This window comes from Meriones unguiculatus, chromosome 11 (genome assembly GCF_030254825.1).
Source record: "Meriones unguiculatus strain TT.TT164.6M chromosome 11, Bangor_MerUng_6.1, whole genome shotgun sequence".
Lineage (NCBI taxonomy): Eukaryota > Metazoa > Chordata > Mammalia > Rodentia > Muridae > Meriones > Meriones unguiculatus.
In genome coordinates, this window is record NC_083359.1 from 80,031,784 (window position 1) to 80,057,410 (window position 25,627).

General features: G+C 41.2%; 1 protein-coding gene across 1 annotated transcript in view; it reads right to left on the reverse strand.

Moving 5' to 3' along the window:
* The window catches only part of Pappa2 (pappalysin 2), a 254,931-nt gene that overhangs the window by 79,524 nt on the left and 149,780 nt on the right, over positions 1-25,627 (reverse strand). Inside the window, exons 15-17 of the mRNA XM_060364529.1 lie at positions 6,108-6,279; positions 2,435-2,612; positions 1,060-1,273 (exon numbers count right to left, since the gene is read on the reverse strand). Coding sequence (XP_060220512.1) covers positions 1,060-1,273; positions 2,435-2,612; positions 6,108-6,279 — 564 coding nt within the window. The remainder of the gene's footprint in view (positions 1-1,059; positions 1,274-2,434; positions 2,613-6,107; positions 6,280-25,627) is intronic.

The window sequence follows — 25,627 nt, forward strand, 5'->3', positions numbered from 1 at the left end:
AAACTTCTGATTACTGATCCGTCGCCTGCTACATAAACAGGTGTAAACTGAGATTTAATCAGTTTACACAGCACGGGTAAATAATTTAATCTCTCTTTCGCATGGTGCTTGCAAATGTAAATGCTTAAGACCAAACTGATGGTGACATTCTGATGCAAGCGTCCAGATCTTCAGCTATGCACAAACGGCTCTCAAGTGCTCCTGCCCAGACACAGGAATGTGGGAAGGAGGCACAAAATCCAGAATCCCCCGTGGAAGCCTGATTTTCCCAACATAAAGCTTAGCTATGAGCTCAGAGAACTGGCTATCACCTCTCTACCCTTAACTCTCCCATCCGAAAAAGTTCTGCTCTGCATGTCAGTCACCTCTCCGCCCTTAGCTCATCCCCAAGCACTTCACCCTGCCACTCACTCACTACCCTGCCACATAGAGTTTGTGGAAGGAAAAGCAGAAGGACGAAAGCAAGAGTGGAGATGGCTAAAAAGTGTCGCGTTCTGCTTAAAAACAGCTTATTAAGTCTTGCCTAGCACATACTCATTCAAGAAGCTCCTTCGTTAGCCCTGTCACGTGGCTGTTACTAGCATCTCATTTTCTAGTTATGAAAAGTGAGGCAGAGAAACCGTCCACACAGTACACATGTAATAAGCACGCTGGGACTCAGCCAGGCACAGCTCCCTGAGCCTCAGATTTGAGTTACACTAATGAGATTGTGCTGGCAGTGAACAGAACTCAGATGGCCTAAGTGCTATTCAGGAGGCTCATCATTTTAACTCCAAGGGAAAATGACAATTAAATCAGCGTTCCCCACCCCAAAAAGCACTTACATAAGACTATGGAATCTCTCATGGGAGACAATGCCTTTATAGGAATTGGACTCCTGTCTGTCATGACCAGAGAGTCTGTCTGTGCAGGTATTTTGAAGTTATACAGAAAAGCAAACACAATGAGCTATGACTATCCCAGAAACACATGATGTGGACTTTGCCACCAGGAAGCTGGATCACAACTTTGTTCCTTGTGAGGCAAGGAAACCATGGGGCCAAATACATGAACACTTACTTTCTGCCTTGGCTTCCCGTATTCTCCTTCACATAGTAGCCTGGTTTGCATTCATATCTGCAAATGGTGCCCACATCATGGTTGCCCTCCAGGCACCGGGGCAGCAGCAAGTTAGCATTTGGAATAACTGGAGGAGCATCACATTCCAACTTGCAGTAGACTTCAGGGAGAGACCAGAGTCCATCTTCAAGACAGGTCAGCCACGGGCTCAGTCCTAACTCCAAGAAAGAGAACACATGGTATCCAGAACAGAGAGCACATGGACATGAAAACAGCATGACAAACAAAACTCTGCAAACACATTGGCTTTCTTCAAGTCCCATTATTCTTTGTTAAGAAGTGTCTCTAAAATCTCCCATCAGATGTTGATCCTATATATCCGTACTCTACAGCTCTCAGTGAGGTCTCACATCACCACAGAATCACATAGATTCCCTAATCTCAATAGGAGAAAAGCGACCAATCAAATCATTGCCCCCTTCTTACCTGCAAGTATCAAATATATAGCAATAATAATAATATGAGTAGTATTAAAATAATGACAATTGGTACTTTAGTGATGATTATATACCGTGCACTATTCTAAGTGTTTTATATGCAGACATGTGTAAATGCCAAAGAGCAAACAATCCTATCAAACAGATTTATTAGGCAGATAAGGAAGTGTGGTTTGCCCACGCTTACAAAATCAGGGTCTGGGTTTGAGATAGGTGGTTTAGATATAGTGTTCTGAACTTCAATACCATACCATATAATACTCTGTCATTTAGTTTCTCTCAGTATAAACCAGGGCTGCCAGCATTGGCATCGCTAGCCAGCCAACCTACTAAACCACATCTCAGAATTAAGGCTGAGGGATTCCCAGATGCAATGAGAAGTGGAAGCCTGAGGAGCAGAGTTAAAGAGCAAGGTGTGGTGGGCAGTTAGAGCCTGGCCCAGCATCCCTTCATCTCAAATAGTCACACAGTGAGGGATACGTTGAGTAACTGTATTTTCCTTAGCTACGGAATATACAAAAAAACACACCTAATGCAGAGTGTCTTAATAACATGTACCTTGGTCATTAATATGATCAGGACAATTGTGATGATCAAAGAACACATGTAGAAACAAAACAAAACAAAATAAAAAAACCCCAAAGACTAAGTTTCATTCATTATTACTCCAGGAATACCCTAATCCAGAACATTGCTGTACATGTTCAAGGACAAAGACTGGTGATATCTGAGGGGATTTTTTATTATCAAATGATGATATAAGAGAACAGTAAGTTGGAGGTATATATGGGTGGGGAAAAAAGTACAAAGATATGCACCCCAAGAGTAAGGGAATGGCTGGAAGCTCACATTCAGTTCCCTGGCTGGTCAGACAGTACCTTGGAGCTTGGCTGGTGGGACACATGAGATGGAACAGCGTTTCAGGAATCCGGTACCCTCCAAACAGGAGAAGTTTGCATAATTCACCAAGGACGAGTCTGGAACACCACAGTCAAGAGGCTTGCAGGTCACATCCTTGTCCCAGTGGCCAGAGGAACAAGTGAGGAGAGTCTCTTTCTAGAAACAGGGAATTTACTTCTGTCAGAGTCACATATAAAGGCTCTCAGAATCGTTTCATGGCTTTTGAAGAGTCCCAGTGGTCATTTGTGCCTTTGTCTTTTCCCATAACTCACTGCTCTGGTACACCTGAAGGGGATGCTGATGGAGGGAGCCTGTTGGCATTAGGAAGTCTAGGAACTGCTCTTGCAAGCCATGTCTTTAGGTTGCCCCTTCCTTGTTCCAACCCATCTATCTTCATAGAGTATAGCATATGTATTAAACTTCATAACTGATACAAATATAGCCTATCTACTCTGGACCCAGGATCTCAAGGCTCCTACTGGTGCTTGAATATCTGCTCTGGAACCTGGGGGCATACTGAAGAGGAAAAAAGAAAGGAGAACCCTGGTATCTTGTTCTCCCTGTTCTCTCCTGGAGGGATGGCTGCAGACTGACTTATCCTGTGACTCTTTATCTTCTCTGCCCTGTCCTGTTCTTCCATCCCTTTGGGATCTGCTGCTCCATAGAGCCAACCTTCCAGCCTTAAGAGTGAGAGCAGAGCTCCATCACCCTGGGCTATTGCACATTGCTCGGCACTCCCTTACATCCTTCCTACACCTTTTTAAGTCTGTTTATAAGTCTCTCTCAAACTACCAACTTTGGAACAAGGTGTCAGGAATTCAACCCTAGACTTAAGAGAGTGATATCCTCTCCTAAAAGTAAAATAAATAAGAAATAAGAGGGAACACCTAGCATAGCATATGTATTGAATTTCATAACTGATACAAATCTGTTCAGAACATTCTTTACCTTTCACACTCCAAACAATCCTTTCCGTCGTGGATGCAAACACTAAAACATGTAGATATTGACTACATTGCTCACTGCCATGCAAATAAGGTCCATGCCTGTCACCTACTTCTTACGGACCCCCTTATCAATAAACCTACCAACGCTACTAAAAATGAGAGAGTCAGTACACACAAGGTGCCGCTATCCAACCTGTGGTAAGTGGGAATGAGTCTAGCCACGTTCCCAAACTTGTTATTTCAGCCGTCAGGCCTACAGCAGATTGCCATTATGTAAGTGAGAAGATCTGCTTGGGGTACCCTGGAGGGCCTATCCTTAAAGGTGCCTTTCAGGGGCTCTAAGTCTAGGAGTGGAGGAAAGTCACTAAAACAGGCTAAGAAAGCAAAAGAGAAAAGGCAAGGAGGCAAAAAAGGAGGTTGGCTGATGCTAACAATATATTTTACTCTGATACGAAATAGTCCGTACTGCCTTTTATAGTGAGTGGTTAGAGAGACTACAACATAAAGAATATAGGTTAGAAATAAGAGAAGTGAAAACATTCCAGAAGGAAGCAATAACTCTAGAAAGGTCAGAGTCTATCATATTGTATTTTGTGAGAGCAGAAGGCAGCACCCAAGGAGGCAGGAGGAGGTACTGCCTCCCTCAGGTATGAAGAACTCGACACAGGGACTGGACTTGAAAGATCAGCAGGACTTTTGTGCAGCTCAGGGGAGGTGGGAGTAGAAGGCATCTGGCCAGGTATGAAATGATCAGGCGCATGGTGACTGTGAAACTCATGGTTTATTTGGGAAAAACAAGTATCTGGCAATGGGGCTAAAGATCAAAGGCAGAGAGAAGAGTCTCCATGGTAAAATTACAGTCATCCCATCAGGAGACCACATCAGCACACAAGCCAAAGGTCCAATGACTGCTGAAGGCACCTATCCTCCCTGACGCTACGTGTTGGCTCAGAGCATTTCTCTGCTTCCCAGTGTGTCCCTGCTGCCAGCCAGAAGGATCCAAGTCAAAGCCAGACACATTTTTCTATTTAGCTTGAATTCTCATGTCAACAGAAAGCAAATATCCCCACTGTCTTGTGATCATGAGCCGGGATTGTACAATTTCCTGCATGGGGCCAGCGTCGGGTGACAGTGGCTGGTCAGCTGCGGGGCGCCATTGCTTACTCCACCATGTGTTTGGCAAATGTGAACCCCCATCCTCCTTCCAACCAGGTTTCTCTCACACTTAGCACAGTTGGGAGGCCTGGTTCAAACTACAGCAAACCACTAATCATTTAAAGATTGTCTCTAAACTCTTTGTGTAGAGCCTGGCTTTTCTCTTAGCTTTTCTGGGTATTGCCCATTTTGTTTTAGATTTGTCCAACTTTCATGCGTAACAAACATAACCTTTTCTTTTCCTGATCTTCTTAGCATACCACACACATAGATTTAGTCCTTGAATTGTTTAATTATCTCTACTTTGTTTTCAGCCTGAAGTACCTTTGCCTGAGTTAAAAAACAAGTAGTAGAAGATCTTTCTAGATAAAGAGTGTGCTGCCTCAAGCTTCATTAAAGCTGTGTCCTTCTAAGTGATTTCACGGAACCGTCTCAAATTCACAATTATGTCTTTAAATTCTGACCATATCTGAGTAAGAGAAGCCCTTCCACAGTTTCACAAACTGTTAAGAAATCAAAACTGATATATTTGTATTTCTCAAACCATCAGCATCTGACCAGCAATGGTGTGTCTGTTCTTCCATGAACATGCATATTTCTGGCTCTCTCCACATAATGTAGCCTACCTCATAAATACTTCCACTGCCTCGTAATGTGGTCCTGTTTCCCAATGGCTTAGGTGTGCTTGAAATTCCCCTGTTGCGTGCTGTAAGCTTTCACAAGGGGAGATAAGAAACCAGGCCTTTAGTTAAGAATAGTTATCATGTTTTTAATACAAGAATCTTACTCATCAGAGCACCCAGTGCCAATCATTCTACTAGAAGTTTTTAAATAATGCTCCTCGACCATTGTGATGACTCAGCAAGTTCAATATTTCTCTTTGGAACATTTACAAATGTAAAAACAAGCTTAAAGGGATTATTTTGTTTGTCCTTACTGTTGTACACCTAAAAGATAATGGAGACAAAAATTTCGCCTAGATCTGTCTCTTGAACCATGTTCTTCATTAATACATTCTACTCCCCGAGGCCACCCAAGATCCTGAAAATAATGCAGTAAAATTTGGGATGGGATATGTAAAAATGGGAAAAATTTAGTACCATGATATAACCCCTGCCTCAGATGCAGATTTAATGCTGCTTTGAAGTGCAATTTGGTTATGTTCCTCCAACAATCTCGAAAGAGGATGAGGAGAGCACAAGGTTTATAATGAACCTTGGACAAGTTGACAGCAATCTGTTTTGCTGTGAATTATGAACAAGTCTACTTTGAGACATTCTCATCTGGAAAGAAGACCAGTTAAATAAACACTGAGTAAGAACTCATCTCTCCTGCCCATATAGTGAGTAAATTAACACCTTAGGGTATCAGAGATTCACATGTTTGGACACCTTGAGATTTGTACCATCATTGCTTCCCATTGCTTTCAGAGAGATCACAGTTTTCGCTCTCAAAGATTTAAGAACACCCACCCTTTCCAGTCTAGGCGGGGGCGGGGGATGTCCTGCCCCAGTAACTTGTTCCTTGTGATCGTTGGCTTCCAACTCACCTTCATAGTCCTGAGGTACTGCCCACTGCTGGTCTGAAGGACAAACCCCCTTTGACAAGTTACAGCACACTTCATGTGACCTGGACCACTGGAGGTACAATTTACCATGTCTGCGTGATCAAGTAGCAATGGCGTACATGTTCTCTGTTCTCCACATGGTCGTTGGGCACAGCTGAGGATAACAGAAACAGAAGCATCTTAGGACAAGCTTAAGCAACAACAATTTACATCTCTGGATGACACACCTAAACCTCAGAAAGATTTTATTCATAGCCTGAATGGAATTCATCACTCTGTTCTTTCTTGCTGAGAACTATGAGGCATGCTCAAATTCAACCATAATAGCTAACTTGTGGCCTTCCAGGAGGGTCAATGCTGATACAATAAGGTAGAATACACATTTTCGATGTTCCAGATAATCTCAGAAACAAATAGACCGAAGGATGATGCATTAAACAACAATATTTCTAGGTCCCAAGCAATTGGATTAGACCCAGGACAAATCTCCAGGATAGAACCTGGTTTCATAAGGCACTGGCCTTTTAGATAACTGCCTCAAAAGGACAATCAAAAGGACATTCCAGGGTGCCTGTATGAAGAGGTGGAGTATCTGAGATCACAGATCACAGACTGGTTGATATGAAAACATTTCAACGACTGGTGCATACCACCAAAGAGCAGCCGAGGTTAAGGAAACCTGACAGTCTGGATTGAATTCCCATCACATGGCTGACGTTGTGCCAGGGACTTCCAGAGATATCTCCTTACCAGTGGGTCCCATCTTGGACCAAGATTAAGCAGCATGAGAGGTACACAAACCCTCCTAAGGTTCAAGGAGATTGAGCATGGACTACAATAGCAGCAGTGTTGTAATAGAAAATGAAGCAAGAAAAGTGTAGCCTCCGCCACAGTGGAAACACAGAGTTTAACTAAAGCATTTGCAGCAGGTTCAGTCTTGGGCCCACCATTTAATACTTGCATGGTTTAGAGTGAGTTATTCATTCCCTAATGTTTCAGATCCTTCCTTCAAAGGAGATTTATAAGGTATACATCCTACACTATTGATACTGTTCCCAGGTTAGCCCCTTTGTTGTCCTGCTGCCAAAGGTCCAACCTCATCTCAGTATGTGTTTTCCATTTTGCTCCCTTCTTTTTTATTTCTCTCACTTCCACATCTTTCTTGTGTTTAATGAGATTTCTAAAAGGCTTTCCTCCTCCAAGAAGCAACCCTCCCCAATTTACTTTCTTCCTTCAAATCTCTTAGTGAAAGTATAAAAATAACTTTCTTCTAATAATTTATTTGATCTTGCTATATATGCACTTTCTTCTTCTTAAGTCACTTGATTAATGCACTCATCCATATACCCACAGGACAATTATTATGTGATTGTGTCCTCAATCTCATAGCTGGAATATGAAGTTCTTGAGAAATACTTCTTCTTGTCCAATTTTAAATCACCATATACTTGGCTATAGTGAACACAATAAAAGCTTTCTTAATTAAATTTGTTCCTATTTCAGATAGCAAAGCTAGTCAATGTTATTAAAATAAAAAACTTGTTAAATCACATGAAAGAAAATTATCCAATGATTCAACCATCCTGCCCCTATCATTCATTCGCCAATAAACCCAAAGTGTAAAATGCCCTGAGAATTTAGCATAAGTGACACCATGTTAGAGGAACCATCTAACCAGTGAATAGAACCCAAAATCTGTCGAAACAAGAATAAAGACTAAATCAGTCAAAGACCTATTTCATAGTATTTGGATCCAAAAAAAAAAAAAAATACCTACATGTATGAACCTTACTTTTTGGTTTATGTAGTTTTTCTTCTTACTAACTGTTCTTGCTAACGAAAGTGTGTCAACCAGGATGTGGTTTTGTGCATAAAAGCCAAAAAAGAATGGTGAGGCTCAGGGCTGCATGATTTAGGCAAGTTCTCCATGTAGCTGCAAGCAGGCAATACAGACTTTCTGTTCAGCTGAAAGACTATCCATGGGTGTTCAGCAGTGGAATTTTCTCATAGCAAAAGGGCATATTCTTTGCAAGACATTGGGATGAGCATTGGTGGTATAACAAAGGCTGTGCCCTTAAGGAATTCAGTCTAGTGAGAGAGACTAGTAACATAGTTTCTTACTCTCAATGTCCTTGTCAATGATGATAAGCACTAGAAAAAGTAGCTATTACTCATCATCAACGATGTATTCTTGTCCCTGGTTTATATTAGTTGTCACTGACATTATCAGACAATGGGCCAACAATATAAGAAAATAAAGTGCTATGAAATATGTATGTAGGTCCTACCATAACTGAGAGTTGGTTTAGGAAGCAGTACTCCCTAAAAAGGTGGATTTGAGCTGACTGTGATAAATGGCTGTCCCTGATGCATGGGGCTTAAACACTATTCCAGTGACACTCTTTTCTTCTGTGCATGCCTGAGAGGGAGAGGGTGGAAAAAGTGGAAATACATGATATGAAAGGATTTTTTTTTCTTATATCATAGTAATACCCTATGATGATGTCACATCCATGCAGCCCATTGGAAAAAGGAGAAATATAAGCTGAGGAAAGGAGGATCATTAGTGAGCAAGTGTGAATCCCCCAAATCCAGTGCTGACCAGAGGATGTGCAATGTAAGAAATGAGGCAGTCTCTGAGCCTTTATTCAACATCTGGATAAGAGAGTCAAAACTTGACTGTCCTTGGAATGAGACCATCATACTTCCTTCATAATGCCAAAGAACTACAAATCCACAAATGCTACGTGTTATTCATTTCCAAACCCCTGTATCTCCTTCAGCATGTTGATCAGGAAGGGCTAGAAAAGGGTCATTGACTCTCTGGTTCATGTCAACTGATTGCCAAGGAACTTGTAGAGTGAACTTAGCCAATGAATCCACATCACCATGAAGGACTGGCACATGCTTGAGACAGGACAGAAAGTGAACTTTATGCATAAGTCTCTTTCCATCAATATGGCTAAGACCACATGTATTGCTGGTGTTATGAGCATCTTTCTAGCAGCAGGAGTGTAGCCAGAATTGGCAGCAGAACAGAACTCAAGACAGGAGGCACAGAAAACATAAAGGTATCATGAAGTAAGACCATGACCAGGGAGGAGAGAGACAGAGACAGAGAGACAGAGACAGAGAGAACGCAAACACAAACCTGTTTATGAAGTGAGAAAGGGTTTTATGGCAGCTGCCACAAATTCTTTCACTAGCTTATATTTCCGTTTACTTCCTTTTAAAGGAATTTGTTTTATGAGGACGGTGTTTGTCAGGTCATTAGCTTCTGATGGCATCTGGTACCAATTGTGGACTTCTCTCCCTTGCACCCCAATCCCAAGATCTTTGTGGTGTTTCTCTTCCACTACAAACATTGCCTCCTGAGTTTGTTGTGTTCGCTATTATCACACCTTGTTACACTCTCCTTTCTCCTAATGCGACCTCAGTTCCCGTAGCCTGAAGACAGGGCTAACAACATGAATAGTTCATCTTAAAACATTCTCAAAAGCTGTCTTCTGTTGATCTCTGGAAAAGGTTAATGAAGGTGGCAAAAGTGCTGCTTTGCAATGTAGTGAGGGTGGAAGGGGAAGAGAAGATATTTATCTTGGTTTGGCATACAAGGAAACTAAAGCTGTTTGGAGACTGGCTAGAGGCCACACATGGAGTCAGAGGAAAATCCTCATCTCCTAGGCTTCCCTCCTAGGCCAGCTTAGACCATGAGACCTAGGAACGAGGCTTCTTTCCTGCTGTGTTCTGCCCAAGTCAGCAAAGAGCAGTGTTGGCTGCATGGACCAAAGAGTTTCCAACCAGAGGAGGGATGCACAGAATATTTATTAGTTTATTCAAACTGTGGTAAATCAAGGTAGCAGTGTTTGTCCAGATGCTGTCTGCAAAATACTGTGCATTTCCCTTTGGCAACATCTCCTTTCTCTCCCACCTACTTTTTCAGATCTCTCTATATACATCATCACAACGTCTTCTGTGGCAGGGATTGATGGGATCAGTCATATGTAACTCACAGAGTTTTAAGCCAAAAGCTTGGATTCTTCACAATTGAATTTCAAGTCAATGGGTCCTTAGAAATGGATGTGGCCACCTACCCATTATTCTAGCTTTATTTTCTGAGAAACCTCTCCATTTTCTGAGAAGCCTCTACCATCCTTCTTTTTACTCTCACTCCAAAACCATTATGTTGAAGGGACTTACACTGTGGCATTGAAGTCAGGAATACCTGTTAAAAACTAATTTAAGCCCGGGCTATCCTCTTCTTTTTCAGCATGAACTCCCAAGTTCCACACACTCACCCCTAACAATCTCCTACTATATGGTTTCTCCTTGGGTGATGGGACATGCAAATGATGTCCAGAGGTGAGAAACCTCTGCTACCAAGATGCCATAAAAAGTTGGTCATTTGCTCTGTGAGTAAGGTTCTCAAGCATAGCTATAACACAGACTCATTTAAATGGCTTTTTAAAAAAAATGTATATTTCTAGTCCTTTATTACTAGAGGAATTTTTATTCTACCAGGGGAGTGATGCAAGAATTTGTGATACTTTTATGTTTGAAACAGTTATTTATTTTGTTTGGTTTCTGAGCCAGGGTCTCACTCTGTAGCCCAGGTTGGACTTGACTTACAGTCTTTATGATCCTCCTGCCTCTTCAGCTCCATGCTTGGATTGCAAGTGTGTACCACCATGAGTAGCTGGTTTCAAAGAGTTTACTGCTCGCAGGAGTGAATCTGACCTCACTAAAGGTATGGATACATATAGCCTGACAGAAATAGCAATAAAGTCTAGAGTCCAAGACTATATGAAAGCAATACTGACTCCAAAAAAAAAGAGAAATAGATTTCATGGAGGAATATTATGTTTTAATGTATTAAATCTAACTTATCACATAGCATCCACAGGGTTGGCCAAAGTATATTTTTCCAGTTCTGACAAAAATTTAAATACATTTGAAGAAGGAAAATAAATCATGTGTTACTCATGAATTCATGGCTCCTTCAGAGACAATATTATCATTGCACTGATTTGACCTTCAGGAATGAATGAGATTTGGAAGGGCTAAGTAAATGTACTGGGAAGTTACTTCTATGGCTTTATAGACAGAACAGGGAAATGGAACAATGTGAAAGCATTGGGGAAAATCATGATTTCTCCTGTCACTGTGAACCATGAATAATTTCTGGCTCTCTTCCATTCTGACCAGCAGATTTAGAAATCCACATTGTAAGGAATCAGCATCTGTCTCTGAAGACAGCTTTAGAAGGAAGCTCTTTCAGTGGTGAGTGACAAGCAGGTTGAGACCAGATGACAGGTGTCATCCTCTGCAGGTGAAATAGCCAGAGCCACTGACAAGCTTGACCATGAGCTGTCCCCTGCAGGATGCCAAAGCAGATACCTCTTGTTAATGTCTGCATTCTTGATGACTCTGCAGGGATGCTATCCTAGTTTTCAGGCCAGCTAGTCTGTGATTGCGAAATTAGTAGCTTGTGAGAGACAGGTAGTTCCTGATGACTGAGGAACTTGGGGCTGTTCTACCTGCACTTGCTACAAACCATTGCTCTGATATCCTGCTGAGGCTTCTAACCTTAGGAGATCCAATGAGAATCAGTTCTGAAACCCTGGTTCCCTCATATTAGGTTAAGAAAAGTTTGTGTGCTCACCGTGAGAAGACATATACCAACTACTGTAGAAGAACTAAGTTTTGCTAAAACTGAAATGGATCTGAAATACAAATCAACCCAAATTCCTCTCTGTAGAGACAGGAAAACCAAACTCAAAAGAAATGGGTTGATCTTCGAGACAGCCCTGGTATCATATTAGAAGGACAAAGAAGCATCTAGTTAATATTTGTCCAAACTTAAACTCCTGGTGACCCCAGTTCATGAATTTCTCTAATGTCAATATCCTACCCTCACGGAGGCATCCAAAAGAGTCAGGACACAACATTTCCTTTTCCTAGACTCAATATTGGGAGAAACTGTCTGGCATCTTTGTCATACTCTTTAAGAAAGAGCCTGGAATGGTAGAGAAAGCACTAGATGCTGTGATCTGGGCTGTGAGCTTGGTTTGCCCTGCTGACATCTATGACCTTGGAATAGTCTCTTAACCATTCTGGCTTTCAGTCTGCAAATTTGTAAAATAACAGGGTTGAAATGGGTTCTACCAAAGGCTGTGCCAGCTTTAGCATGGTATTTAATTTCACAGATGAGGTGATGGTGGTATTGGGGTGGGAGTCCAGAAAACTCAGGAACAGACAGGATGTGGTAGGGAATGCAAGAAAGACTTTGTCATACTCTTTCTTGCCCAGAAGAAATCTTGCACTTAAGTCCCGCTTTTTAAATTCTTTAGTTAAATAACCTATTGCAATGTCTTTATCCAAGATGTGTTGCTATTGACTAAACAGCAATGCCAGTGCTCTCCCTAGAGGGGCTCATTTAAGGTCAAATAGTAAAACAGGATCAGATGCCCCTCTGCTTTTCTTTATTGATTCTTATTTAAATAAGAGGGTGGTGTGGGCTAAGAAGGAATGGATGCATGGGATTTGGCAGCAATCAGCAGTGGGTGCATGGAAAGGATTGGTAGAGACTGAGTCTTCATTAATCTTCCCATTACCATATGCAAAACCAAATGTAACCATAGCAGCCATCCTTTGAGAGTTTGTGGGTTCCCAGCCTATGTCTTTCTCACCTCTGGCTTCATTTGTTTCCAGGGATAGGAACCAGATTAAAATGCAGAGTATATTTCTAATAGCCATCTCCATCAAACTACTTCTGCTACTTTGAAGTGTTTAATGACCAACTGGAAATACCAACTGGAAACAGGAAATCAATTCAAATTCTCAGTCCCTGAAGATTCTCATTTGAGAAGAATAGTGATCTTGGTAATAGTTCTAATTATTTGCTCATATGACAGAAATGTGCCTAATTACGGCACACAGAAAACTTCTTCCATTCCGGCATTCTGAGAAAGTAAAGTTCGTCTGTGATCCTCCACACTAACTTTGGCTCTCCATTTTAGTCCACCAGTCCCGCCAGGCCGAGTCATTGCTTCCTAGAATGTGACCTATTTGTAAGATTAGAAGTAGACTCTGGTGGCCCCAGCACTTGGTAATTCATTTTATTCATTTCTAATTCTGGGCACAGATTTTACCATGTCTGGCCGTAACACCACAAGTCCCATCCAAATGCCCCTGTCCTTCTAAAAAGAAACAGATTTGCATCAAACAGCCAAAAGTGCTCCCTTTCAAAAGCCCTGTCTCACCAAGTTTCAAACTTCATGACTTTTATGTAGGTTATAAAATATGTAGAATACCAAAGAAAGAGTCAAAAGAATCTAATTACTGACTAAACATGCAGAGACTGTTTGCCAGCACCTGCTCGGAGAAGCAGAATCACCCATCTGAAGTAGCCACAGGATTTCTAACTACATCTAACACTTTCCAAAGGGTACAGCTCTATCCACATTGGGTATTTCCTAATGAGGAATGATTTACTGGAGTTCTGCAAGTGATTGCTTTGTTGGTGCCTTCCCTGCCCACAGTATACCCTTGGATAGCAATTAGACCATTAAGTCAGGAGTGATAGCCACCCAGCTGTATTCACGGGCTGAGCCTTGGGAATTGTGACACACCACACGTGAAACTAAGCGAGGAACAGCTACTGATCATGTCACGACTAGATACCAAGCTACAAGGCAAGAAGATGCAAGCGTCTTAGCTTGGTTGGGACCCTTGTACAAGCTATGGGCAAATGGAGGCCTACTGCGTTGACTGGGTCCTCAGTTCATAAGAAGTAGGACACAAAACACATGCTGAGACCTTCAGCACTTTTGCTCTTCCATGTCTACACTTTCTAGCTTCTACAACAGAAGCTTGCTGTGTAATCCCAGACCTTGCTACTTTTTTATTGACATCATGTTTGTACTATTAATTTCTGTGGGCTTTTCCTCTTTAGAACTATTGAACCCTACACTATTAATAACTCACTTGCTTGTGGAGAAGAAACAGAATGGGGGGTTCTGAAACCATGTAGTGAAGCTACGTGATGATGCAACCCTTGTGAAAATCTACATACTAGGTTTGCTGCTACCTCACCAGTCAGACCTCCTGTACCTCCGCGGCCGTGCTGAGCACAAAGCCACACAGGGCAAGAGGGTCATTCCAACCAGCGCTTATGCACAAATGTGTCAATAGGGTCTGCCTATTTGGCAGGCTGGAAAGCTAAACTCTGGAAATATTGCCTTGCTTTTATTCTCTGCACTTTTCACAGCTGTCATGAAAATAAACCATACTAACAAGACCGGCGCTGAGTAAAGTGCTGAGGCATCGGTGACATTTTCAAGTTATTCCCTTTTTCCCACACTCTTTCAATCCCTCTCCCCCACCACCACCCCCTTCCTTCTGCATTGCATTGCTTACAAATTCTATTACGCTGAAGGATGTTTTCAGCAGGACTCTGCTTAGCATTTTACGTTAGCAAGGTCCATAGGGGAATGCATGCTGTATAAAACATGCTCACTCCTGATACATCTCTGCTTTCTACTTTAAAGAGACTTTCGCAGATTGTCAGGGCTTCATGAAGATAATTCCTAACAGCAGACTTGCAGATACCATGATAAACCACTACAAACACTGATGCAAAGGCACTGCTTTGAAATTAAGCTCTTCTTGGTGTTTGACTCCAACCTTGGTCTCCCTTTCCTACAAGACACTTGTTAATCAGATCCTATCCTAGCTCTCCATTGAAAGTTGTCACCTAAATTATCCTTAGAACATAACCCACTAAGAATGATTTCCTATATAGTTGTGTTTTAATGTTAATAAAAGATATTAAAAAATAGTCATATGTATATGCATGCTAAGAAGCTCCCAAATGACAGCCCTATATAGGGCCTTTTGCTTTTTTTTTTTTTTCTGTACCATTCTATTAGAAAGGACAGCCTAAAAGACTCAAATAGTCTGCTGTGTCCCCCAGTGCAGACTGTGTCCACTCAGCCATTTCTCGTTGTCCAGGGGACACAGACTCTTCTCTAGTGAGTTCTCATCCTTCCCTCTTATTTTACGGGCAAATCATTCTGGGAAAAGAAAGTTGGGCAAGAAACCGAGGGAACAATTGAGCGGATATAATTCTTTCCTTGCTCAAAAGAAACTGGGCAGAAACAAAAACAAATTCAATGTTAATTTGCTAAACTGCTTTGGGGAAGAAGATAATCAAATGAGTAGAAATGTAATACATATTTCATTTCTATAGTGCCTTTCCCAGCAGTAAAGGAGATCATTTCCCATCACCCTGGAGCACTAAAAGGGAAGCCTCTGCTGAAACTAAAAGACGAGGAGCCAAGGAATAAGCAAACAATTTAGCTTCAGCCCCCAAGCAAAGGGGGGTGGGGGAAGGAGCCCTCTGCCCCATGCAGCTATCAACAGGGAGGGAATCTGCCGTTTCTGTGTAGATGAGCAGAGAAACAACAGGCACAGTGAAGTATGGGATCTGATCTAAGCTGAGGAGGAAGGGCAAGAGCTGGCATTTCAAATCTCAGCTCCAAAAGAATTGAAAGACTATAGAACTGATAGGGAGAAGTGATTACTATTCCAGGGAACAAGGAAGCATGAAGCAGAATGATAAATGATAGAGATAGAATGATACTGTTAAGACCAAAAACTGATTATAGCAGGAACAAAATGTGAAGGTACTGAGTTCAGCGTTGGCTGTCCAGCCCTGGATTAGGACCCTGAGGCCCTGTGACCCAGCCCCTGTTCTACCAGTAACTAACTACATAGCTAAGAAGAAATATTTCTACACCTGAGTCCCTACATCTCATAAATAGAAAAGAGCCACTCCCGCTAAAAATTCTCTAGGGATCATTGACATCATAAACGCAAGCTCTTTGGAGAAACTCCTTTCTTCTGTGTCCTTTTCTTCCCTCCCCATGGCTGTGGTGCATTCTCCATGAAAAGGGGACAATGACATGTAGATAATCCTCATGTGACTTATTGCCACAACCAGCAGGTCTACCTTTTGTGTCGCTATCACGGAGATGCCACTAAAAAGAGATCTGAAGAGACTGGGCAGTGGGTGAGTGAACCCGCGATGATGGTAACTGCATGTTTCCAGAGTTCACAAATACAAAGAGAACACCATGTAATCCGACGGTAGGCGGTAGTTACCTTATCTCCTTGATTATCTCTTTTACAGAACCTAACTCAAGAGATGCTAACAAAAGGTACAAGACTACACAGAGGTAACGAAAGGTACTCATATACTATGTGTGTACACAAACTAGTAGGTCTCCAGCTGGTTCCTGAGGCAATTAAACCAAGTCAATTATATGTTATTCCCTCATCAGTCTTTTCTTTAAAATTATCTGATTCTCAAGAGACTGTAGAATATTCAGCCCTAAATAGGATTTGCATACCACACCCCCATCCTCCCAAAGCCCAGAGATCACTGCAGAAGGGCTGGAAAGAATGTAAGAGCCAGAGGTGGAAGATGACTACAGGCAAACAGTGAGCTTCTTCTGGGTAGAGTAGGGAAGCCACGCACATGAACTCACAGAAGGCATAAAAGCATGAACAAGGCATGCATATGCAAGCCTACCACAGACCAAACCTCAGCATCGAGAGTGGAGTTCACCTGAAGTCCCAGCACTCATCAAGGAACTACTGTTAGCTCCTGGGAGAGGAAGAAACAGGTTTCTCTAATAGTCTCCAGGGCGTTAACCACACTCCAGTAAAAAGCCACATACGCCAAAATATTTACACAGCACCAATTTGTCTTGATGGGGTTTAAAACAAAAGGATTCAAGTGGTGGGGAAGGAAGGGGCAGTGGATCTGGAAAGGGATGGAGGTAGGAAGTGACTATGACCAAAATATGTATGAAATTCCCATCAAAAAGAAAATACTTTTTGAAAAATCTGATTCTCTTTGTTACATAAGCATACTTAGGAAAGTGTGGCAAGCATGTGCATGTAAATGAGCATTTTCATGATAAATTACATTATTTGAATATTTTACTCTAGTTGATATATACAGTTCAAATATAACAGTAGTTGTAATATAGAAGATAAATTCATGGTATAAAAGCGGTGACTTGAGGCAGAATCACACAAGTGTAAATGTGTATATGATTTTCTTGACTTAAATGTTCTGTTCATGCCAAATTTGCTTTAATTAAAAAAAACAAATACTGATTTATAGTAAAAGATAAAATGGAGAAAAGGAAAAGGCGACAATTTAGAAATAGTATTGGTTTTTCCAACAATATTTAATGTGGATTAAACACTAATACATATGTTTATAAAATTAAACATGTGTTTGACCAGGGGATCCAAAAATTGCCTGCCTTGATAAATACACAAAGGAGTTAATGACTTACAGCACACGAAGTGCATAATAGGCATAATTGCCTTCTTAATTGCCAAAAGCTGGAAACAAATAAGATGTCCTTCCATAGGTAAATAGAAAAGCAAACTTATGATGGATGTGTACCAGAAACAATGAAATATTACCAAGCAATAAAACAAAATGAGTTACTGAGACAGGGGAAGACATGGAGGGAATCTTAAATGTATATTAGTAACTGAAAGAAGCAAACCAGAAAAGGCCACATATGACACTCTAGAAAAGAAAGGCAAATTAATGTAGGTAATAAAAGGATTGGTTCATCAGTGTATGTGTGTGTGTGTGTGTGTGTGTGTATGTGATGGTCAGGGGTAGGATGCTGAGAAGACAGAGGGTATTTAGAAGAATAAAATGCTGTTTGTGACACTGTGATTGCGGATTGTGTCATGATGACTTTGGCTAAACCCATGCAAGAATGAAACCTAGGAGCTGGGGAGATGACTGGCTGGGTAACCAGCTGTGCAAGTAGCAAGCCATGAGCTCAGATCTCACACCCCAAAACTTGTAACCCCAGGGTGAGCAGAGCACAGACACGAGGATTACAGGGATTTGCTGACCACTGTCCTGGTGCCAGATTCAGAGAGAGACCCTCAACTCACAGGACTAAGGTGGAGATGCCATCCAATGTCCTTCTCTGGCCTACTAGCATACAGACAGGCACATGCAACTGCCCCCATTCATTCATATGTACATCACACAGAGAGACACACCACAATCACATGCATGACACACCACACTCATACATGTATGTCCACACACATACATACAAGCACACACAATAAATTAGTTGAAAATTTTAAAAAGAATAAACCCCAATATAAACTATAGCATGTGGGTGATGATATGTGGTAATGTGGATTCAATTGTAACAAATGGACTATTCTGATGATGGTTGTGAATAATGGAGACTGTTATGCCTGTGTGAGGGCTAGGGACATATTAGATATCTTTGTGTCTTTGTACATGCCTTTCAACTTGGTTATGAACTGAAAATTAATCTAAAATAGTACCTTTTAATATTAACAATGCCCTTCTAAAAGGAACAATTATTAAACAGTTAAATCATTTTAAAATTAGTTTTATAGCTCGGTGCACATTACATTAACCTTTTCTGAAAGATTGCTTTCCATAAATGTGAAACACTCTCATCCATCACTATGAAAAGAATAAAAAAACAAAGATATAATTTAAACAATAACCAAAAACTTTTCTATGTTTGGATTTTTATATAACTTCATTATTCCCCAGGAAAAAATACACCCAACATCACTGACTCAATTTCACTTTGATGAATGTGCTAACACCCCCATTCAAACCACAGAGAAGGTGGCTGTGGAGCAGGTAGAGAGACAGAGATAAATGAGCTTGTAAATAAATTCTGGACAGGGCCATTTATAAGCTTATCAGACTGCAGAAAGAAACATACCAATGAGTGAGCTGCTTAGACAGTCCACCTACCCACCAGCAACTAGGGAATTTGTACGGCAGGAACTTCCATTTCAAGTCATCGCTCTTCCGAAATGCTTACTTTTTCCTCCCGGCATGCTAATTCCTCACACAGCCCTTTGGCCTAACCATCCAGCAGGATAAAGCTGCATGGCTGTCACATGTGCCTGTCAGGATGCTCAACCCTTGCATACTTATAATTCTGGCACCTATGAGCCCTGGTTCACAGTGTGGTGAATATGGTTCCTGCCTTTTGGATCCAGGCACGTGTAGGCATCCCAGCATGAGTATTGTTGGGACTAGTGACTTCTTTCTTTTTTTTTTTTTTTTTTTAAAAAGAATTATAATTTTTTATTTATTTATTTATTTTTTTATCAGTTACATTTTATTAACTCTGTATCCCAGCCGTGTCCCGATCCCTCATTCCCTCCCAGTCCCTCCCTCCCTCCCTCCCTCATCTCCACCGTGCCCCTTTCCAAGTCCACTGATGGGGGGGACCTCCTCCCCATTCATCTGATCCTGTTTTATCAGGTATCTTCAGGACTGGCTGCAAAGCCCTCCTCTGTGGCCTAACAGGACTGCTCCTCCCTTCGGGGGTGGGGAGACCAAAGAGCCAGTCATCGAGTTCCTGTTAGAAATAGTCCCTGTTCCCCTCACTTTGGGAAACCAATTGGTTACTGAGCTACCACAGGCTACATCTGAGTGGAGGTTCTAGGTTATATCCATACATGGTCCTTGGTTGAATGTCAGTCTCAGAAAAGACCCTGTGCCCAGATATATTTGGTCCTTGTGGAGCTCCTATCCTTTCCCCATCAGACTAACTCCCCTTCTTTCTTATGATTCCCTGTACTCTGCCAAAGGTTTGGTCATGAGTCTTTGCTTTGAAAACACTGCTAGTTAGAGTCTTTCAGATGCGCTCAGTAGACTCCTGTCATACGTTCAATGCATATCCCATCTGTCTTTCTAAACGAGGATTGATCATCTTACCCCATGTCTGCTCAATTGATTATCTTTTTTAGGTGTATAGATTTCATTATGTTTATCATATCTTATAGGTCTATATAAGTGAGTATATCCCATGTTTGTCTTTCTCCTTCTGGGATATTTCACTCAGAATGATCTTTTCTAGATCCCACCATTTGCCTGCAAATTTCATGATTTCCTCCTTTTTGATTGCTGAGTAGTATTCCATTGTATAAAAATACCACAATTTCTGTACCCATTCCACCGTTGATGGACATCTGGGTTGTTTCCAGGTTCTGGCTATTACAAATAGAGCTGCTATAAACATGGTTGAGCAAGTGTCCTTTTTGTGTACTTGAACAAACTTTGGGTATATACCTAGCAGTGGTATAGCTGGGTCTGGAGGAAGCACTATTCCTATTTGTCTTAGAAAGCGCCAGATAGCTTTCCAGAGTGGTTGTACCAGTTTACATTCCCACCAGCAGTGGAGCAGGGTTCCCCTTTCTCCACAACCTCTCCAGCATGTGTTATCGCTTGAGTTTTTCATCTTGGCCATTCTGATGGGTGTAAGGTGATATCTCAGGGTCGTTTTGATTTGCATTTCCCTGATGGCTAATGAGGATGAGCATTTCTTTAAGTGTTTTTCTGCCATTCGATATTCCTCTACAGAGAATTCTCTGTTTAGCTCTGTTCCCCATTTTTTAATTGGATTCCTTGGATTGCTGCTTTTCAGCTTCTTTAGTTCTTTGTATATACTGGATATTAGTCCTCTGTCAGATAAAGGGTTAGTGAAGATTCTTTCCCAATCTGTAGGCAGTCGTTTTGTTTTGATGACGGTATCCTTTGCTTTACAGAAACTTTTCAGTTTCATGAGGTCCCATTTATTGATTGTTGCTCTTAGAGCCTGTGCTGTTGGTGTTCTGTTCAGGAAGTTGTCTCCTGTGCCAATGAGTTCTAGGTTGTTCCCCACTTTTTTTTCCAATTGATTTAGGGTATCTGGTTTTATGTTGAGGTCCTTGATCCACTTTGACTTTAGTTTTGTGCAGGGTGATAAATATGGATCTATTTTCATTTTTCTGCATGTAGACATCCAGTTGGTCCAGCACCATTTGTTGAAGATGCTGTCTTTTTTCCATTGAATGGAATTGGCTTCTTTGTCGAATATCGAGTATTCATAGGTGTGTGGATTTATTTCTGGGTCTTCTATGCGGTTCCATTGATCCTCCTTTCTGTTTCTATGCCAGTACCATGCAGTTTTTATTACTGTTGCCCTGTAGTACAGCTTGAGATCAGGAATGGAGATACCTCCAGATGATCTGTTGTTGTACAGGATCGTTTTGGAGATTCTGGGTTTTTTGTTTCTCCATATGAAGCTGAGAATCTTTTTTTCAAGGTCTGTAAAGAATTGAGTTGGTATTTTGATGGGAATTGCATTGAATCTGTAGATTGCTTTTGGCAGTATGGCCATTTTCACAATGTTAATCCTACCAATCCATGAGCACGGGAGATCTTTCCATCTTCTGATATCTTCTTCGATTTCTTTCTTCAGAGACTTGAAGTTTTTCTCAAACAGGTCTTTCACTTGCTTGGTTAGGGTCACACCAAGGTACTTTATGTTATTAGTGGCTATTGTGAAGGGTGTTGTTTCCCTAATTTCTTTCTCAGCCTTTTTGTCTTTGGTATATAGGAGGGCTTCTGATTTTTTTGAGTTGATTTTGTATCCTGCCACTTTGCTGAAGGTGTTTATCAGCTGAAGGAGTTCTCTGGTTGGATTTTTGGGGTCGCTCATGTATACTATCATATCATCTGCAAATAGTGACACTTTGACCTCTTCCTTTCCGATTTGTATCCCCTTGATCTCCTTTAGTTGTCTTATTGCTCTGGCTAGGACTTCAAGTACTATGTTGAAGAGATATGGGGACAATGGACAGCCTTGTCTTGTCCCTGATTTCAGTGGGATTGATTTAAGTTTCTCTCCATTGAGTTTGATGTTAGCTATAGGCTTGCTATATATTGCCTTTACTATGTTTAGGTATGTGCCTTGTATCCCTGATCTCTCCAAGACTTTAAACATGAATGGGTGTTGGACTTTGTCAAATGCTTTTTCGGCGTCTAAGGAGATGATCATGTGGTTTTTCTCCTTCAGTTTGTTTATGTAGTGGATTACATTGATGGATTTCCGTATGTTGAACCACCCTTGCATGCCTGGGATGAAGCCTACTTGGTCATGGTGGATGATATCTTTGATGTGTTCTTGGATTCGGTTTGCAAGTATTTTATTGAGTATTTTTGCGTCAATGTTCATAAGAGAGATAGGCCTAAAGTTCTCTTTTTTTGTTGGGTCTTTGTGTGGTTTAGGTATTAAGGTGACTGTGGCTTCATAGAATGAGTTTGGTAGTGTTCCTTCTGTTTCTATTTTGTGGAATAGCTTGAGGAGAATTGGAGTTAGCACTTCTTTGAAGGTCTTGTAGAATTCTGTGCTGAAGCCATCTGGTCCAGGGCTTTTTTTGGAGGGGAGACTGTTAATGACTGCTTCAATTTCCTTGGGAGATATAGGGCTATTCAGTCTTTCTACCTGATCTTGACTTAGTTTTGGTAGATGGAATCTTTCAAGAAAATTATCCATTTCATTTAGATTCTCAAATTTTGTGGCATATAGGCTTTTGTAGTATGACCTAATAATTGTTTGGATTTCCTCAATGTCTGTGGTTATGTCCCCATTTTCATTTCTGATTTTGCTGATCTGGATAGTTTCTCTCTGCTTTTTAGTTAGTTTGGCTAAGGGTTTGTCTATCTTGTTGATTTTCTCAAAGAACCAGCTTTTTGTTTCATTGATTCTTTGGATAGTTTTATTTGTTTCTAGTTGATTGATTTCAGCCCTTAGTTTGATTATCTCCAGCCGTCTGCTCCTTTTGGGTGTATCTGCTTCTTTTTGTTCTAGGGTTTTCAGTTGGGCCATTAAGTTGTTTGTATGTGATGTTACGAATTTCTTCTTGCAGGCACTTAGTGCTATAAATTTTCCTCTGAGCACTGCTTTCAGTGTGTCCCATAAATTTGGGTATGTTGTGCCTTCCTTTTCATTGAATTCTAGGAAGTCTTTAATTTCTTTCTTTATTTCTTCCTTAACCCAGCTGTCATTGAGTAGTAAGTTGTTTAGTTTCCATGTGCGTGTCGGCTTTTTGTTGTTTCTGTTGTTGTTGAGGTCGAGCTTTAGTCCATGGTGGTCAGATAGTATACAAGGGATTATTTCAATCCTTTTGTATCTGTTGAGGCTTGCTTTGTGGCCCACTATATGGTCTATTTTGGAAAAGGTTCCATGGGGTGCTGAAAAGAAGGTGTACTCTTTTGAGTTTGGGTGAAATGATCTGTAGACGTCTATTAGGTCCATTTGATTTAGGGATTCTGTGAGTGCTTTTATTTCCCTATTTGGTGTCTGTCTAGTTGATCTGTCCCTTGGTGAGAGTGGAGTGTTGAGGTCTCCCACTATTAAGGTATTAGGATCAATGTATGATTTAAGCTTTAATAATGTTTCATTTACAAATGTCGGTGCTCTTGTATTTGGGGCATAGATATTCAAGATTGTGATGTCCTCTTGGTGGATTTTTCCTTTGATGAGAATATAGTGGCCCTCCTTATCTTTTTTCATTAACTTGGGTTGAAAGTCTATTTTATTAGATATTAGGATGGCTACTCCAGCTTGTTTTCTGGAACCGTTTGCTTGAAAAACAGTTTTCCAGCCCTTTACTCTGAGGTAGTGTTTGTCTTTGTTGCATAGGTGTGTTTCTTGGATGCAACAGAATGTTGGATCCTGTTTCCTTAACCATTCTGTTAGCCTGTGTCTTTTTATTGGTGAGTTGAGTCCATTGATATTGATAGATAATAGTGACCAATGCATGTTAGTTCCTTTTGTAATGGAGTCGATGATCTAACCCTGATTCATTGCTTGTTTTCTTTTCATTTTTATTGGGATATTATCTGTATGCCCTGTTTTCTTGGGTGAATTTGTTTTCATTGGATTGGAGTTTTCCTTCTAGTATCTTCTGTAGGGATGGTTTGCTGTGTAGATATTGTATAAATTTAGTTTTGTCATGGAATATTTTGTTTTCTCCATCTATGTTGATTGAAAGCTTTGCAGGGTATAGTAGTCTGGGTTGACATTTGTGATCTCTTAGAGTCTCCATGATACTTGCCCAGGCCCTTCTGGCTTTCATAGTTTCTGATGAGAAGTCCGGCGTGATTCTGATAGGTCTACCTTCATATGTTACTTGGCCTTTTTCCCTTGCTGCTTTTAATATCTTTTCTTTGTTCTGTAGATTTAGTGTTTTGACTATGATGTGACGTGATGTGTTTCTTTTCTGGTCTAGTCTATTTGGAGTTCTGTAGGCCTCTTGTATATTTATGGACATCTCTTTCTTTAAGTTGGGAAAATTTTCTTCTATGATTTTCTTGAAAATATTTTCTGGACCTTGGAGTCTGGAGTCTTCTTTTTCGTGAATTCCTATTATTCTTAGATTTTGTCTTTTCATAGTATCCTTGATTTCTTGGATATTTTGTGATTGGAACTTTTCTGATTTTACTTTTTCTTTGAGAGAAGTATCCATTTCTGCAAGTGTGTCTTCAGCTCCAGAGATTCTCTCTTCCATCTCTTGTATTCTGTTGGTGATGCTTACTTTTGTGGTTCCTGATCTTTTCTCCAAGTTCTCCAGCTCAAGGGTTTTCTCATTTTGTGTTTTCTTTATTGATTCTAATTCTGTTTTCATGCCTTGCACCATTTCTTTCATGTGTTTGAATTTGGATTCCTGTCTCTCTACGATGGCCTCTATTTCTTTTTTCATTTCCTTCTTATATGCCACTAATTTTTCCTCTACTTGTGTATCTATTTGTTTGGCTATGTTTGCCTGTGTTTCTTTAAGGATATTGTCTATTTCTTCTTTCTTTGCTTCCAATTGACTGGCCATCTCTTTGAAAGACTTGTTCATTTCCTCCTTATGAGCCTCAAATAATTGGGCAAGCATGGCTTTAAAATCATTTTCCTGTGCTTCTGCTGAATTGGTGTATCCATCGATTTTGGGGTTTGCTGGTGAAGTCATGATGTCCTGATTTATGTTGGAAGTGTTCTTTCGCCTACCTCTGGCCATTGGCTTATCTGAAACCTTCCCTGTTTGTTTTTGGATTCTGCAGATCAGACTGGTGCTGTCTCTCTCTGGTGTCTGGAGAGTTCTTCAGGAAGCTGAGCACTCTCAGCGGGTGCTGAGGACTAGCTGTACCTGTGGGAGGAAAGTACGCAGGCGCAAACGGGGCAAATGCAAGCGTGTGTGTGTGTGTGCGCGCGCGCGTGTGTGACTGTGTGTGTAAGTGTGCGTGGATGAGTTTCTCGAGGGACAGAGTGATGGCTAATGTTGAACCCTTGAGTGTGTGGGAGGGGCTCTGTACTGTATATGTCGCAGGCGCTAATGATGATCGCAGCACAATTTCTGGTATTAACTGTCTTAGCTCCTCAATCAGGCCCACAGGGCAGGAACTTCAATGTCCCTAGTGCCCCTCTGTTTCCCAAAGTGGGTATGTGGGTGGGAGGGGGGTTCGATGCCTGGCTTCTGATTTAGAAGGACCCAGGATCTGGGGAACTGCAGATTCTCAAGGGTGCACTCACTTACAGGCAGGTCTCTTGGCCGAGATCGTGGTATCCGGGGCTCTCTGC